The sequence below is a fragment of the Zea mays genome, chromosome 3 (assembly GCF_902167145.1).
Source record: "Zea mays cultivar B73 chromosome 3, Zm-B73-REFERENCE-NAM-5.0, whole genome shotgun sequence".
Lineage (NCBI taxonomy): Eukaryota > Viridiplantae > Streptophyta > Magnoliopsida > Poales > Poaceae > Zea > Zea mays.
This window is the reverse complement of record NC_050098.1, coordinates 47,861,543-47,878,620: the sequence shown is the minus strand read 5'-3', so window position 1 is coordinate 47,878,620 and position 17,078 is coordinate 47,861,543. Positions and strand designations below refer to the sequence as shown.

The 17,078-nt window shown below is 52.3% G+C and overlaps 1 protein-coding gene across 1 annotated transcript; it reads left to right on the top strand.

Annotated features, from left to right (window-relative positions):
- Positions 1-634: 634 nt before the first annotated feature.
- Positions 635-16,025, top strand: LOC100384840 (Retrovirus-related Pol polyprotein LINE-1). Its single transcript, NM_001322360.1, is given in 4 exon segments — positions 635-2,748; positions 3,758-4,267; positions 14,880-14,965; positions 15,480-16,025. Coding segments are annotated over 4 exon segments (2,853 nt in total). The 5' UTR covers positions 635-696; the 3' UTR covers positions 15,685-16,025.
- Positions 16,026-17,078: the final 1,053 nt, after the last annotated feature.

Here is a 17,078-nt window from a genome sequence, read left to right as displayed (position 1 = left end):
CGAGTAGCCATCCAGGAAGGAAAGGAGCTCGCACCCGGTGGTGGAGTCTATGATCTGGTTGATGCGTGGGAGAGGAAAATGATCTTTGGGACATGCCTTATTAAGGCTTGTGTAGTCAACACACATGCTCCAGCTCACATTCTTCTTCTTAACAAGTTTAGGATTCACAATCCACATTGGGTGGTGTATTTCTCTTACAAATCCTGTGGCTAAGAGCTTTACGACCTCCTCGTCGATGGCCTTGCGCTTTTCCAGGTCGAAGCAGCAAAGCCGCTGGGCGACTGGCCTAGCCATCGGCTGAATGTTCTACTCGTGACTGGTGAGCCGTCTTCGGGCCGGATCACATGGAAGGCTAGTGCGAATTGAGATGGGCCTTTGTGGATCGTGATACCTGCGCCAGTTGTGCGAGTGATCCGGTCCTCCACGCTCATGGCGAATTGAGAGGGATTCGCGGCCAGATTGCTCAGTCCTCAAAACGTTAATTCCGTTTTGTCGGCCCAAGATCACCACCCTCTTTGCCAACGAACGAACGAACAAGGCGCACCAAATGTCCAAACCTTAAAACCGACGGAAAGAGAAGACCCACATCTCACCGTTCACTCTCCCTCTCTCCTCCCCCTCCTCCCAGATCCCGATCCGCGGCTGCCTCCGGCGGATCCAGCCGCTTCCTCCCGCCGCAGATCCGCCGCGGCCGCCATGGAGAAGCCATGCTCTCTCCTGGTCCACTTCGACAAGGGCTCGGCCGCGATGGCGAACGAGATCAAGGCGGATCTGGAGGGCAGCGATGGCCCCGCCAAGGCCGACGCCATGCGCCGCGCCATCTCGCTCCTCCTAAACGGCGAGACGCTCCCGCAGCTCTTCATCACCATCGTCCGCTACGTGCTCCCCTCCGAGGACCACACCGTGCAGAAGCTCCTCCTCCTCTACCTCGAGATCATCGACCGCCGGGATCCGGCCGGCCGCGCCCTGCCGGAGATGATCCTCATCTGCCAGAACCTCCGCAACAACCTGCAGAGTCCCAACGAGTACATCCGCGGCGTCACGCTGCGGTTCCTCTGCAGGCTCTCCGAGCCCGAGGTGCTCGAGCCGCTCGTGCCGTCCGTGCTTGCGAACCTCGAGCACAGGCACCACTTCATCAGGAGACACGCTGTCTCCTCCGTATCCGCGATCTACCGCCTCCCGCATGGGGACCAGCTCATCCCGGACGCGCCGGAGCTCGTCGAGCGGTTCCTCGCATCTGAGCAGGACGCGTCCGCGCGGAGGAACGCATTCCTCATGCTCTGTGCATGTGCACAGGACCGCGCTGTCGCCTACCTGCTCTCAAACGCCGACCGGGTTGCTGAGTGGCCCGATCTACTGCAGATGGCCGTTGTGGATCTCATCCGCAAGGTCTGCCGATCCCAGAACCGTGCCAACAAGGGAAGGTATATCACCATCATTACCTCGCTGCTCTCCACGCCCAGCACAGCGGTTGTTTATGAATGTGCTGGCGCGCTGGTGTCACTCTCTTCAGCACCCACGGCAGTGCGAGCCGCTGCCAACACCTACTGCCAGTTGCTCTCTTCGCAGAGTGACAACAATGTGAAGCTCATTCTACTGGATCGCCTCAACGAGCTGCACACTTTGCACCGGGATGTCATGGTGGGGGTGGTAATGGATGTGCTTCGTGCACTGGCCAGCCCCAACTTAGATGTCAAGAGAAAGGTTCTTGATTTAGTTCTCGATCTGCTCACCCCGCGTAATGTTGAGGAGGTGGTGCTTTATCTCAAGAAGGAGGTGGTCAAGACGCAAGCTGGAGACCTCGAGAAGGGTGGCGAGTACCGTCAGATGCTGGTGCAGGCCATCCATGCCTGTGCTGTTGAGTACTCAGAGGTGGCTGGGTCTGTAGTACACCTCCTTATGGACTTCCTTGGAGACACCAATGTTGCTGCAGCTGTTGATGTTGTTCTGTTTGTACGTGAGATCATTGAGACCAATCCAAAGCTGCGTGTTTCCATGATCCAGAGGCTAATTGATACATTCTACCAGATTCGAGCATCCCGGGTCTGCTCATGTGCTCTCTGGATTCTTGGGGAGTACTCCCTCTCTCTATCAGAGGTTGAAAGTGCCATTGCTACCATTAAACAATGTCTTGGGGATCTACCATTCTACACTGTATCTGATGAAGGGGAGGCAACTGATTCTGCTAAGCCAGCCAAGGCAGTGGTGAACTCTGTCACTGTATCTTCCAGGCGGCCTGTTGTTCTTGCAGATGGCACTTATGCCACACAAAGCGCTGCTACTGAGACCATTTTGACTCCATCAGTTGCTCCTGGGTCATTGGCATCAACCCTGAACCTCAGATCACTCATTCTATCAGGTGATTTCTTTCTGGCTGCTGTTGTTGCATGTACCCTGGCCAAGCTTGTGCTGAGGCTGGAAGAAGTGCAGCCATCTAAGGTTGAGTCAAACAAGGCTTGCACTGGAGCATTGCTGATCATGACATCGATTCTGCAGCTGGGCCAGTCTTCTTACCTTCCCCACCCAATTGATAATGATTCATATGATAGGATTGTGCTGTGTGTGAGATTGCTTTGCAATACTGGTGATGATGTCAGGAAGATTTGGTTGCAGTCATGCAGACAGAGCTTTGCGAAAATGCTTGCTGAGAAGCAGTTCAGGGAGACAGAGGAGATGAAGGCAAAGGCACAGATCTCTCATGCCCAGCCAGATGATCTTATTGATTTTTACCACCTGAAGAGCAGGAAGGTAAGAAAAATAACTCTTGTTGCATTTTCACTTATCGAAATACCACTATTTTCTTTGTTGAACCGATATTAGTTTTAGATAATGTTGTCTCAGTAGTGCATTATAATGATGATTCCCTTAGTGCTGTTGCCAATTTGTTGATGTCACCAGAAGTAAATTTTTATTATCTAGAATATAAAATGCTACTCCATGCTGCATCTGAAAGCAATGAACTCCTTTTCATTTACTTTACAGCTAAAAAAAGTTTATAAAGGGATATTACACTAGTGATAAAAGCATCCGAATCTGTAGTTTGTGTTCCTACATCGTCTTACAAGTTACAACCTATTTTTATGTTTTTAACATTTCTATTTGGCCTTTGGTGGCCTTTAAGAGTATGTCAACTTATAGTCTATAAACAGTAACCTGTATGAAATCTCCCCACTCCCTGAATGAAATTGAAGCAATAATTTGTCACGTCCGACACACATTTATCTCTCTTCGCTTGCATTGTCGTGTCATGCAATGGTTGTTCTGTAAACAGTCTTGAACAAGGTTTTTTCATGCTCTTGTGATTTTATGGTGTGCAATGCTTGCATTGTATGGTCAATGTTTGTATGCTCGAACTTTCTGGTGTAGTTCCATTGAATTTCATGGTCTATTTTATTTGAACTTCTGGTCCATAGTTCAAGTCATGTTGATCTTTCAAGAGGTAATATAGTATTTAACTTTTTTATTCGGAAAAGGAAAATCACGTTTTCTGGGGTAGGGAGAAAGCCAATTAGACAAATAATGTTTTTGAGCAGTTGTCCCAGTGATGTTAGGTAAATTGCATGTAAAGGTAGACACACAAGTTGACCACAAATTTGTTCATGTGTGGTGTGACTAAGGTATGCTCTTAATGTTATGACAATGCAATTCATGGCCTAAGTCTGGTGTTGTCTTGGTTTGCACGACACCTTGCCACTTCTAGTGTGGCTTTCACATTTGCTCTTTCAGTTATTAAAGCATGCTATTTTTGTTGTCATAGGGCATGAGCCAGCTTGAGTTGGAAGATGAGGTGCATGATGATTTGAAGGCTGCAACTGGTGGGTTTACCAAGGATGCAGATGACGCAAACAAGCTCAACCGCATTCTTCAATTGACTGGGTTCAGTGATCCTGTGTATGCTGAAGCATTTGTAACAGTTCACCATTATGACATTGTACTTGATGTTACTGTAATTAATCGCACAAAGGAGACACTTCAGAACTTGTGCTTGGAATTGGCTACAATGGGAGACCTCAAACTTGTTGACCGCCCTCAGAACTACACCTTGGCTCCTGAGTCTAGCAAACAGATCCGCGCTAATATCAAGGTTTCATCAACAGAGACTGGAGTTATATTTGGCAACATAGTTTACGAGACTTCAAATGTGATGGAACGATCAGTGGTTGTCCTAAATGATATTCACATCGACATCATGGATTACATCTCACCTGCTACCTGTGCTGATGTTACTTTCCGGAACATGTGGGCAGAATTTGAATGGGAAAATAAGGTAACATGCTTCTCTGTACGTTGCAGTTGTGAAATATTTGTTTCAGCAAAATGTTCTTAAACTGTAGCCTCCTTTATACTCAGTTTTATACTAGCACATAAGGTTTTAAATAGGAGGTTAAGAAATTTAGTGGCGACCTTCACTAAAAGCTATAAAAAGCCATAGCAGGATATAGCAGAAGCTACTTCATTCAATGGTTTTATAGGAAAAAAATTCTTAATTAATTATGCATGGAGAACATTTATAACTAAGTAATTTACATGAATGCGGATACACAAACACATGTATAGTTTACTAGGAGAACATGTTTCCACGCCCATTACTTTACATTTATTAAAGCAATCAGCATACTCAGCAGCTACATCAAAATTCATGTTTATTCACATTCAATATTCAACAATTCGTCAACTGCTCGTTACATCCTTTATTAAGTAAGGAACATAATGGGGAGATATATATTATACTTTATAGAGTAAGGAATGAATATTTGCCTTTGTTAGGGTTACTGTGCTAAATAGGACAAATGGTGGTCTCTGGTGGAGCTAAAGCGTAATTATCGACGTTACCGAAAAAGTTGGGAATGTTTTAGCGGTAAACCGTATGAAAAATTTATAGTGGGTTATTTAGAACCATTTGTAAAATTGATTCCAGATTTTATAAAATATTCTTATCCCCATGGGGCCATAGATCTATGCAGAAGTCGTTAGCATTACTTTGTCTATATTATTACTGTTAGTCTACTGCTACCGATAAACCCTGCAGAAAATCTGTCAGCAATTCTGGATACATAATACTAATTTTTTTTTCAGTGTTTGATTTCTCTAGTCATTTTCATGCAAAACAGACACAACATAAGTTTCTTGTATGCAAATGGATGAGAGAAAAAAAAGAGTTTCATTTTGAAATATTTTTTGTATTTATCAAAAAATTTTAGGAAGATATCCCTCAGAGCAGCCACATAAGATGCGCTCCATATTTTGTGGTCGTTTCAACATAGCCGGTCCCAAGCCCGGTAAAGGAGGAGGGTTGTGGTAGGTTCGGCAAACCAACGTAAAAACCAGGCAAATCTTATGGAGATGAAACCACAAAGAAAATCGTTGGGGCGTAACCCTCTTAGCGACGCGCCATATCGGAACCCGGGTATGGTGTTAAATGAGCAAGGGCCGGGCCGTCACCCCTTAAGTGACACACCGTCTCTTGATCTGGAGCCGGTGATAAGTGAGCAAGGATCGGGTCGTTGCATCCTTAGTGGTGCGCTACATCGGCGCCCGGGTGTAGTGGAAAATGAGCAAAGGTCTTTGCATCTTCCTCGGCGGGTGCGAAGGGTAAGGAAGCTAGTCGAGCCAACTAGGGTCTGTGTAGGTAGTTGGAACGTAGGTTCCTTAACAGGTAAGTTACGAGAAATAGTCGACGTTGCGGTGAGGAGACGGGTAAATATTTTATGCGTTCAAGAGACCAAGTGGAAAGGACAGAAGGCGAAGGAAGTGGAAGGTACAGGCTTCAAGTTGTGGTACACGGGGACTGCAACAAACAAGAATGGAGTAGGCGTCTTGATCGACAAGAGCCTTAAAGATGGGGTAGTAGATGTTAAGAGGCTAGGAGATAGAATCATCCTAGTCAAACTGGTCATTGGGGACTTGGTTCTCAATGTTATCAGCGCGTATGCTCCTCAAGTAGGCCTTAATGAGAACTCAAAGAGGGAGTTTTGGGAAGGCCTGGAGGTCATGATTAGTAGTGTGCCAGTTGGCGAGAAGCTCTTCATAGGAGGAGATCTCAATGGCCATGTGGGTACATCTAGCACCAGTTTCGAGGGTGTGCATGGAGGCTTCGGCTTTGGGACTAGGAATCAAGAAGGAGAGGAAATCCTGAACTTTGCCCTAGCCTATGACATGTTTATAGCAAACACTTTCTTTAGGAAGAGGAAATCCCACCTGGTGACCTTCAGTAGTGGCCAACACACTAGCCAGATTGATTTCGTCCTCTTGAGAAAAGAGGACAAGCATGCCTGCTTAGATTGCAAGGTTATACCTGGAGAGTGTGTGGTAACCCAACATAAGCTTGTCGTTGCTGACTTCCGTTTTAAGATTCGTTTACAACGGAATAAGCATAACAAGGTCACTAGAACAAAGTGGTTGAAGCTTAAAGGGGATGTGGCCCAAACTTTCAAGGAGAGAGTTATCGAGGAGGGCCCTTGGGCAGAAGAGGGAGACACAAACATCATGTGGAGGAAGATGACGACATGCATCCGAAGGATAGCTTCAGAAGAGTTTGGGTTGAGTCAAGGAAACAGAAGGGAAGTTAAAGACACTTGGTGGTGGAACGAAGATGTCCAAAAGGCTATCAAGGAGAAGAAAGATTGCTACAAACGCTTACATCATGACAAGTGTGCAGACAACATAGAAAAGTACAGGATAGCGAAGAAGTCTACAAAGCGAGCGGTTAGTAGTGCCCGGGGTCAAGCCTATGACGACCTTTATCAACAGTTGGACACAAAGAAGGGAGAAAAGGATATCTATAGGATGGCCAAGATTCGTGAAAGGAAGACAAGGGATGTCAACCAAGTCAAATGCATCAAGGATGAAGCAAACCAACTATTAGTGAAGAATGAAGAGATCAAGAACAGATGGAAGGAGTACTTCAACAAATTGTTCAATGGAGGGAATGAGAGTTCTACAATAGAATTGGACGAACCATTCGATGACAACAACAGGGGTTTTGTACGAAGGATTCAAGAATATGAAGTTAAGGATGCGCTAAAAAGGATGAAGGTAGGAAAGGCGATGGGCCCTGATGGTATCTCTATCGAGGTATGGAGATGCCTTGGAGACATAGCGATAGTATGGCTGACTAAGCTTTTCAACACCAACTTTCGGACAAACAGAATGCCCGACGAGTGGCGGCGGAGTACGTTAGTACCAATCTTCAAGAACAAAGGAGATGTTCAAAGTTGTACTAATTACCGTGGAATTAAGCTCATGAGCCATACAATGAAGCTATGGGAGAGAGTCATTGAACACCGGCTGCGGAAGATGACGAGCGTGACCCAAAATCAGTTTGGTTTCATGCCTGGGAGATCAACTATGGAGGCCATTTTCTTACTAAGACAACTTATGGAGAGATTCAGAGAACAAAAGAAAGACCTGCATATGGTCTTCATAGACTTGGAGAAGGCTTATGACAAAGTACCTAAGAGTGTAACGTGGTGGGCCTTTGAAAAACACAAAGTATCAACAAAGTACATTAATCTTATTAAAGATATGTACACTAATGTTGTGACAAGTGTCCGAACAAGTGATGGAGACACCGATGACTTTCCAATTAACATAGGACTACACCAAGGGTCGTCTTTGAGCCCTTATCTTTTCGCTTTGGTGATAGATGAGGTCACAAGGGACATACAAGGAGATATACCGTGGTGTATGCTTTTTGCCGATGATGTGGTACTTATTGAGGAGAGTAGGACTGGTGTTTCGCAAAGTTGGAATTGTGGAGGCAGACGCTGGAAGCAAAAGGTTTTAGGCTTAGTAGGTCTAAAACAGAGTATATGAAGTGTGATTTCAGTGCCATGGGGTATGAGGATGGCGATGTTAGTCTTGATGGGCAAGTGGTACCCAAGAAAGACACTTTTCGTTACTTAGGATCAATGCTTCAGAAGGAGGGAGACATCGATGAGGATGTCAGTCATAGAATTAAAGCTGGATGGTTGAAGTGGCGGCAAGCTGCGGGTGTCTTATGCGACCCCCTGGTGCCACACAAACTAAAAGGCAAATTCTACAGGACAACAATCCGGACGGCTATGTTGTATGGAGCAGAATGTTGGCCCACTAAAAGACGACATGTCCAACAACTAAGTGTGGCAGAGATGCGTATGTTGCGCTGGATATGTGGCCACACAAGGAGAGATCGAGTTCGGAATGATGATATACGAGAGAGAGTAGGAGTGGCGCCAATTGAGGAGAAGCTTATGCAACATCATTTGAGATGGTTTGGACATATCCAACGAAGACCTGAAGAGGCACCAGTGCATATCGGAATAATTAGGCGTCGCGAGAATGTGAAGAGAAGTAGAGGTCGACCAACCTTGAACGTGTACAGAGACGGAATGATGATATACGAGAGAGAGTAGGAGTGGCGCCAATTGAGGAGAAGCTTATGCAACATCGTTTGAGATGGTTTGGACATATCCAACGAAGACCTGAAGAGGCACCCGTGTATATCAGAATAATTAGGCGTCGCGAGAATGTGAAGAGAGGTAGAGGTCGACCAACCTTGACGTGGACAGAGGCTGTGAAGAGGGACCTGAAGGAGTGAAATATTGATAAAGAGCTCGCCGTGGATAGGAAGGGGTGGAAGTGTGCAATTCACGTGCCAGAACCCTGATTTGTAGTTTCGCTTTTCCTCCTTAATCGTTTGACCTTTTCTTGTGCCCCTTTAGATCTTGCTGGTTCTTGTGGGTTTTATCTCTTTTTATGTGTTTCCCCGTTTTGTCGTTTTTCGTTTCTCCTTTGCCTTTGTCTCCCTTTTCTTTTCTTTGAGGTTGAGCTCTGAGGTTTTCATATGGGGTTTCATCTCTAGCCTACCCCAACGTGGACAAAAAGGCTTTGTTGTTGTTATTGTTGTTGTTGTTGTCTGTTAGACTACCCGTCTAGGGTTTGTGCTATTCCCTGTGTAATGACCGTTATACCCCTGTGTAATGGGCCTTGGCCCAGTTACTCTCCCTATTTAATACCACTCCCAACCCCTGATTAGGGTATGGGTTCCTATTCTAACATGGTATCAGCTAGGTTTAGTCTTTTTTTCCTCTCCCCGAGCAGCCACAGCCGCCAGGGGGCTTTCCCTCCACTGTAGCCGCCGCCGCCGGCCTCCACACAGCCAGCGCCGCCGGCTCCAGCCGCCGCCCTCCCCTGACCCACCTCCGGCCGCCGGCCTCCCTCCCATCTCCCCGGCGCGCCGCCCTCCCCTGGGTCGCCACTCCCGTCGGTGCGCGACCGTCGCTCACAGGGCCGCCGCCCCTGCGCGGCCGCCACTCCCCGGTGCCGCGCCTCCGACGTCCCGCCTGGCCGCGGACGTCCCTTCGTCCGAGGCCGCGCCTCCCTCTGCCGCGACCCTGCGCCCGGAGCTCCCGCACCGCCGACCAACGCTCCCGGCCGCGCGCGGGCAGCCGCCCCGGCTCCGCGACCTCCTCTGTTTCTGGACGCAGCAGGGAGCAGCCGCTCACCTCCACTGCTCCCTCCGGTGTTGTTCTTCAGGCAGGCTTCCCTACCTCGCTCCCTCCCCGACCCGGCTTCGTTCCTTGCTGTGACTTCCTCCAACCGTCGCTGCCATGGACGACACCACCTCTGCCGCCACCGGCCCCATCACCCCCGCTGCGATCAGCAGCGCGCCCGCCCATGGAGGGGCCCCCTACATCACCGGCCTTGCACCGCTTCCTGCCGTCTCCCCGCTGACCCTGCGCCGCGGATCTCCGCCGGGGTTTCCCACCCTCGCTTCACCCACCTGGAGCCACGCCGTCACGCCCTCCGCACTTCCCACCGTCGCCTCCCCGCTCGTCGACACCCTCGCGGAGATCCAGGCCGCTGTGACGGCCTCGCGGGAGCGCGAGCGCGCCGCCTCCCTCGCCCTGGAGCGAGAGCGTGCTCTGGGTGCCGCTCTGACCACCCAGATGGCCACTACGCAGCGCCTCCTCGGTCGCCCGCCGGTCGCCCCTGTGGAACCCCCGGAGGACCCCCGCGACTCCGACCTCGACGCCGACCTCATCGCTGCTCTTCACGCTCAGGCCGCTGGTCTGCACAACATCCGGGCCCTCGTGTCCGTGGTGTTGGATCCGGCGTCTTCCCACTACCCCCGCTGGCGAGGACAGGTCCTCCTCACGCTGCGGCGGTTCGTCCTCGACGATCACGTCCTCGTCGATCACGACGCTCCACCGCCTCGCTCCTGGTGCCTCATGGACAGCGTTGTCCTCTCGTGGCTCCACGGCACCATCACCGTTGAGCTGCAGGACATCATCCGCGATCAGGCGGACACTGCTCGCCAGGCGTGGCTCGCTCTCGAGGACCAGTTCCTCGGGAATCGGGATGCGCGGGCGCTCCACCTCGACGCCCAGTTCCACCTGTTCTCTCAGGAAGACCTCTCCGTGGGAGAATACTGCCGCCAGATGAAGGGCCTGGCTGACTCTCTCCGCGATCTCGGCGAGCCAGTTGCCGATCGTACCCTGGTGCTGAACCTCCTGCGTGGCCTCAGCCCCCGCTACGGCCACCTGAAGGCTCTCATCAAGAGGAGCGTGCCCTTCCCCACCTTCCACGCCGTGCGGAACGAGCTTCTCGTCGAGGAGCTCACCATGGCGAATGAGGCACCCACTCCTGCCTCGGCCCTCTACAGCGCTCCCACCAGTGGTCAGCCGCCTTCAGGGGGCCAGGCCACCCGTCCTCCGTCGACCGGGGCTCCCACCCGACCCCCTCCTGCCGTCCCGGCGGCCCCTCGTCCGACTTCTACGACCGACGGGGGTCGTCGCTCCCGCAAGGGCGGCCGTGGGAGCGGCGGCTCCTCTCGTGGTGGTCCCTCCGGCCGGGGTGGCGGCCACGCGTGGCCGTCCTTCTACAACCCCTGGACCGGGACCATCGCCATGTGGCCGGGCCAGGCACCGAGTACCCCCCGTCCTCCGGCGCCCGCCCTCCTGACTACACCTCACTACGGCGCACCTCCTTATGGTGTTCCCGTCGTGCCCCAGGCTCCGCCCGCGCTCCTGCCCCCGGGGACCCACACCTCGACGCCTTGGTCCCCGCCGGCTGGTGGTTGGGACAGCACCTCCCTCGCTGCTGCCTTCAGCACCATGGCGATGACCCCACCCCCCTCCGACTGGGTGATCGACTCCGGTGCCTCGTACCACACCACCCCCACAGCAGGCACGCTCTCTCGCTCTCATCCCCCACTCCCCTCTCACCCATCCTCGATCGTCGTTGGAAACGGTTCCACTCTGCCAGTCACCTCAGTAGGTGCCTCGGTTCTCCCTGGGCCGTTTTACCTCAACGATGTTCTCGTAGCTCCCCACATCACCCACAATCTTCTTTCTGTTCGTCGATTCACTACTGACAACTCCTGTTCCATTGAGTTTGACCCCTCTGGTTTTTCTGTGAAGGATCTGGCCACCAGGACCCTTCTCGCCCGCTGTGACAGCTCGGGGCCTCTCTACACGCTCCAGCCCTCCACCGCCGGCGTGTCTCCACCTCCTGCCTTGGTCTCCACCACCTCCTCCACCACATGGCATCGACGTCTCGGCCATCCTGGACCCGACGTCATGACCAAGATTACCAGTAGTCTCGATCTTTCATGTAGTAGGGGACATTTTGAGGGTCTCTGTCATGCTTGTCAGTTAGGCCGACATACTCGTCTCCCATTTACTACTTCTTCTTCTCGGGCTGAGCAGGCTTTTGATCTGGTTCATTGTGACCTTTGAACCTCCCCTGTACTCAGTCTTTCTGGTTATAAATATTATATGGTGATTTTGGATGATTTTTCCCATTTTCTCTGGACCTTCCCGCTTCGGTTGAAGTCGGACACATTCACCACCCTCACACACTTCTTCACCTGGGTATCCACTCAGTTTCGTCGCCCGGTCCGTGCTCTGCAGTGTGACAATGGCAGCGAGTTCGATAACAACGCCTCTCGCTCCTTCTTCCTCACTCATGGCGTCCAGTTGCGTCTCTCGTGCCCCTACACTTCTGCCCAGAACGGCCGAGCCGAACGCATGATCCGCACCACCACTAATATGCTCCGCTGTCTCCTCTTCCAGGCGTCTCTCCCTGCCAGCTACTGGGCAGAGGCCCTGCATACTGCCACCCACCTCCTCAACCGTCTTCCCTCGAAGGCGGTACGCCACCCTACCCCCCACTTCGCCCTTTACGGCACAGCCCCCTCCTATGACCACCTTCGCGTGTTCGGCTGTGCCTGCTACCCTAACACTTCCGCTACCGCTCCACATAAGCTTTCTCCTCGCTCCACCCGCTGTCTATTCCTTGGCTACTCCGCTGACCACAAGGGGTACCGGTGTCTGGACCTCACCTCCCACCGCATCATCATCTCTCGTCATGTCGTCTTTGACGAAGATGTGTTTCCCCTTGCTGGCTCCACCCCACCCACCGATCTTGACTCCCTCCTCGAGTCCGATCCGATTCCTCCCCCACCTTCGGCTCCCCGTCTTGCGCCGTTACCTGCTCCTCGTGCGGCCCCCACGACCTCTTCCGCGCCACGCGCGGCCCCGTCGACCCCGCCTGCGCCACGCGCGGCCCCGTCGACCCCGCCTGCGCCACGCGCGGCCCTGTCGACCCCGCCTGCGCCACGCGCGGCCCCGTCGGTCCTGCCTGCACCACGCACGGCCCCGGCGATCCCGCCTGCGCCACGCGCGGCCCCGTCGACCCCGCCTGCGCCACGCGCGGCCCCGTCGACTCCGGCTCGATTCGCCAACCCCGCCCTCGTCTACCATCGCCGCGGCCACGCCACTACCTCGGCACCCCCCGACGCGTGCCTATCGACGAGCGCGGCCCGCTTCGCCGACCCCGCCGTCGTCTATCACCGCCGTGAGCCGGCCCCTCCTGCCGCTCCCGACGTTCCGGTGGCTCACTCCGAGTCATCCGTATACCACCCGGTCGCCATCCATCGCGACCCCGGGCACGTCCACCCGATGGTGACTCGACGCGCTGCTGGCGTTCTCCGCCCCGTCGACCGGCTCATCCTGGCAGCCGCTACGACCAGCACTCCACCCGACGCTTCACCGCTACCCTCCTCCGTTCGCACTGCCCTCGCCGACCCACACTGGCGTCGCGCTATGGAGGAGGAGTACGCGGCCCTCTTGGCCAACCACACTTGGGACCTGGTGCCGCGTCCACCAGGCACCAACGTGGTCACCGGCAAGTGGCTATTTCGCCACAAGCTGACCTCAGACGGCTCCCTCGACCGCTACAAGGCCCGTTGGGTCCTTCGGGGCTTCACCCAGCGCCCCGGAGTGGACTACGACGAGACCTTCAGCCCTGTCGTCAAGTTCGCCACTGTTCGCGCCGTCCTCTCCCTCGCCCTCTCCCGCGACTGGGCGATCCATCAGCTCGATGTCAAGAATGCCTTCCTCCATGGCACTCTGATGGAGACTGTCTACTGCAGCCAGCCCACCGGCTTCGTCGACGCTGACCGTCCGGACCTGGTTTGCCGGCTGAACCGATCCCTGTACGGCCTCAAGCAGGCGCCACGGGCTTGGTACAGCCGCTTCGCCTCCTACCTGGCCTCTGTCGGCTTCGTCGAGGCCAAGTCGGACACGTCCCTGTTCATCTACCGGCGCGGCGACGACACCGTCTACCTCCTACTCTACGTCGACGACATTGTGCTCACGGCATCCACCGCCGACCTCCTTCAGCGCACGATCGTCGCCCTTCAGCGGGAGTTCGCGATGAAGGACCTGGGGCCCCTCCACCACTTCCTCGGCGTCACCGCCGAACATCGGCCCCAGGGTCTCTTCCTCCATCAGCGCCAGTACGCCATCGACATCCTGGAGCGGGCTGGCATGTCTGACTGCAAGCCCTGCTCCACGCCTGTCGACACTCAGGCGAAGCTCTCTGAGGACGACGGGCCTCCGGTCGCCGACGCGACGTCCTACCGGAGCCTCACCGACGCGCTCCAGTACCTCACGTTCTCCAGGCCCGACATCGCTTACGCCGTCCAGCAGGTGTGCCTGCATATGCACACTCCGCGGGAGCCCCATCTCACTGCGCTCAAGCGGATTCTACGCTACCTCCGCGGCTCCCTCGACTACGGTCTCCTACTCCGCCCATCCCCGACGTCGGAGCTCGTGGTCTACACCGACGCTGACTGGGCTGGCTGTCCCGACACGCGCCGGTCCACCTCCGGCTACGCCGTCTTCCTGGGCGCCAACCTCGTCTCTTGGGCCGCCAAGAGGCAGCCCGTCGTCTCTCGCTCCAGCGCTGAGGCCGAGTACCGTGCCGTGGCCAATGGCGTGGCCGAGGCTTCCTGGCTGCGCCAGCTCCTCCACGAGCTCCACAGTCCCCTCCAGCGCGCCACCCTCGTCTACTGCGACAACGTCAGCGCGGTCTACCTCTCCACCAACCCCGTGCAGCATCAGCGCACGAAGCATGTGGAGATCGACCTGCACTTCGTCCGCGAGCGTGTCGCTGCCGGTGACGTCCGCGTTCTCAGCGTCCCCACCACGCTTCAGTTCGCCGACATCTTCACCAAGGGGTTACCGTCGAGTGTCTTTTTAGACTTCCGATCCAGTCTCAATCTGTACAGGATAGAGTTGTGACTGCGGGGGGTGTTAGACTACCCGTCTAGGGTTTGTGCTATTCCCTGTGTAATGACCGTTATACCCCTGTGTAATGGGCCTTGGCCCAGTTACTCTCCCTATTTAATACCACTCCCAACCCCTGATTAGGGTATGGGTTCCTATTCTAACATTGTCGTCGTTGTTGTTGAATTTGATTTATTCAGTTGCCTGCTCTGGTGAATCTGGAACTCATTTTTTTTCTGCCATGCTCCTTTCTGTGTTGTCTGAAAGCATTCATTGTGATTGGTTTCACTTCTTTTGCTAAGTTTTATTGTTTCTTGTTATCAGGTGGCAGTGAATACTGTGATTCAAGACGAGAAGGAATTCTTGAATCACATTATCAAGTCAACAAACATGAAGTGTCTGACACCACCGTAAGTTGTTCAGTAAACTGGTCATTCATGTTGACCTGCGGATAGATTTATTTCTGCTTCACTATCTTTAATTTTGTCTATATCTATATTATTTTAGGCATGTAGAACTGTTTTTCATTTTTGAACCCATAATCATGAATATGACTAGTTAACTCATGCATGGCAGAGTGCATATGAAACTTTTCAGAGGTTAGATTATTCAATTACTGTGCTGAAATTAGTAGGCTATAATCTATTATCAATCTAATTTGCTAGCTCTGTCATTTTTTGTTTGTACTTTGTAGACCAAGTACAAATAAAATCATCTGACCTCGGAGAAATGTAACTTCCCAACCAAACCTTTCTCAAGTTGGAGACGTACCACCCTTTTTGTTACTCGCATGCAACTAGTCAAGTCTATTTAAGTTTTTCTTTTCGCTTTGAGCGGATGTGTTTGACATGGTGAATTGGGTGTATTTCTGCCGACATATTTGCTTGTTCTCTTCTGAACTTGTCCCCCTTTATTTGATACCAGGTCTGCACTAGACGGAGAATGTGGTTTCCTTGCTGCTAATCTTTATGCAAAGAGTGTGTTTGGTGAGGATGCTTTGGTGAACATCAGCATTGAGAAGCAACATGATGGCAAGCTCAGTGGTTACATCCGAATAAGGAGCAAGACCCAGGGAATTGCACTCAGCTTAGGTGACAAGATTACTCTCAAGCAGAAGGGTGGCAGTTAACTTTGACAAGTGCTGCAGTTGTATCATCATTTTTCTCTTTTAGGAAATCCACGTGCCAGAGATACCAGTGCCGTGGCATTGAATTGAGTATAAATGTTTTTTTGTACAAAAGGATCAAAGAAACAGATAAGACGACAGTTATGAGGAAGTCACGGTGTTAGATCCCTGAGCATGAAGTTCTCGGTCGAAGATCCATGTTGCTGTAGTAACGATGCTGTTCCAACTTCCTTTGCTGATAAAATGACAATGTAGAAATAGTTCTGAAGTTCATGTTGATTTGTCGACAGGTGGGTCAATTGTGATCCTGTACTATTGTTATGAATCCCTCTTGTTTTGATGTTATATTTGCTCTTATTTTAATTTTATGGTCTTGAAACTCAAACTCGGAGGTTGTCACCTTATTTTATTTTTTATTCTTAGTTTATTGCTACTACGGTTTGTATATTATATATATATATATATTACATAGTTAGATTTTGTTTTATACTATATTTAAAGTATCGAATATATATATATATATATATATATATATATATATATATATATATATATATATATATATATATATATATATATATATATATATATAAGGAGTTTATGTATTAGGAGCCCTGGGCTTCCAATAAAACAAGGAAGCCTTGATCTAAAAGTCTATTTCGGTTCAGTCCAACCACAACCGGCCAAGTCTATTTCGGTTCAGTCCAACCACAACCGGCCAGCTCGACCACAGCTCCACTCCCCATGTGCGCACAGTTACCCATCCATTCAGCTGAACCGTCCCCTAAAATATGGGATATATAATTTTTTGGCCCCAAAACAAACCCTAATTCTCTCGCAGTCGCAGCGTAGGAGCGTTCACGTTGGCGGCGGCTGTTCGCTTCCTGTTCCCGGCGCCTCCACGAATCCGCCCCTGCCTTGCACGCCGGCTCGCTGTCCGGCACCCCGCGTCCACACGTGATGGCTGACACAGATCTGGCCCTGCCTGCAGCGCTCGCACCGTCGTGTGTCCCGTTCTCCTCGCCGTTCGAAACTGGCCCCTGCCTCACCGTGTCGTGGGCACCGGCGGCTCCACGCGGGATGCGGCCACGCCTGACACCTCCACCTCCACGGCTGAGTGACGGATGAGCGGCTGGGAGGTCTCCCGCGGACCGGCTCCACCAGTCGCCTCAACGTGCAGGCGCAGGAGTTCGTGCCCCGCGCTGCCGCGGTGCCCCTCCCCCTCCGCAACAGAAGGTAGTGTGTTTGTTCGCGCCGCCTCCCCACGTGGCGTTCTTCGTCGCAGCACCCTGGCCCCCACCGCGCCGGTTCGAGTACTATGCGGCGGTTGCCACCGGTAGGGTTGGCAAGTTCGGTCCCCCCACCGCTGCTGCAGAGCAGGAGGCCGAGGCTGAGCA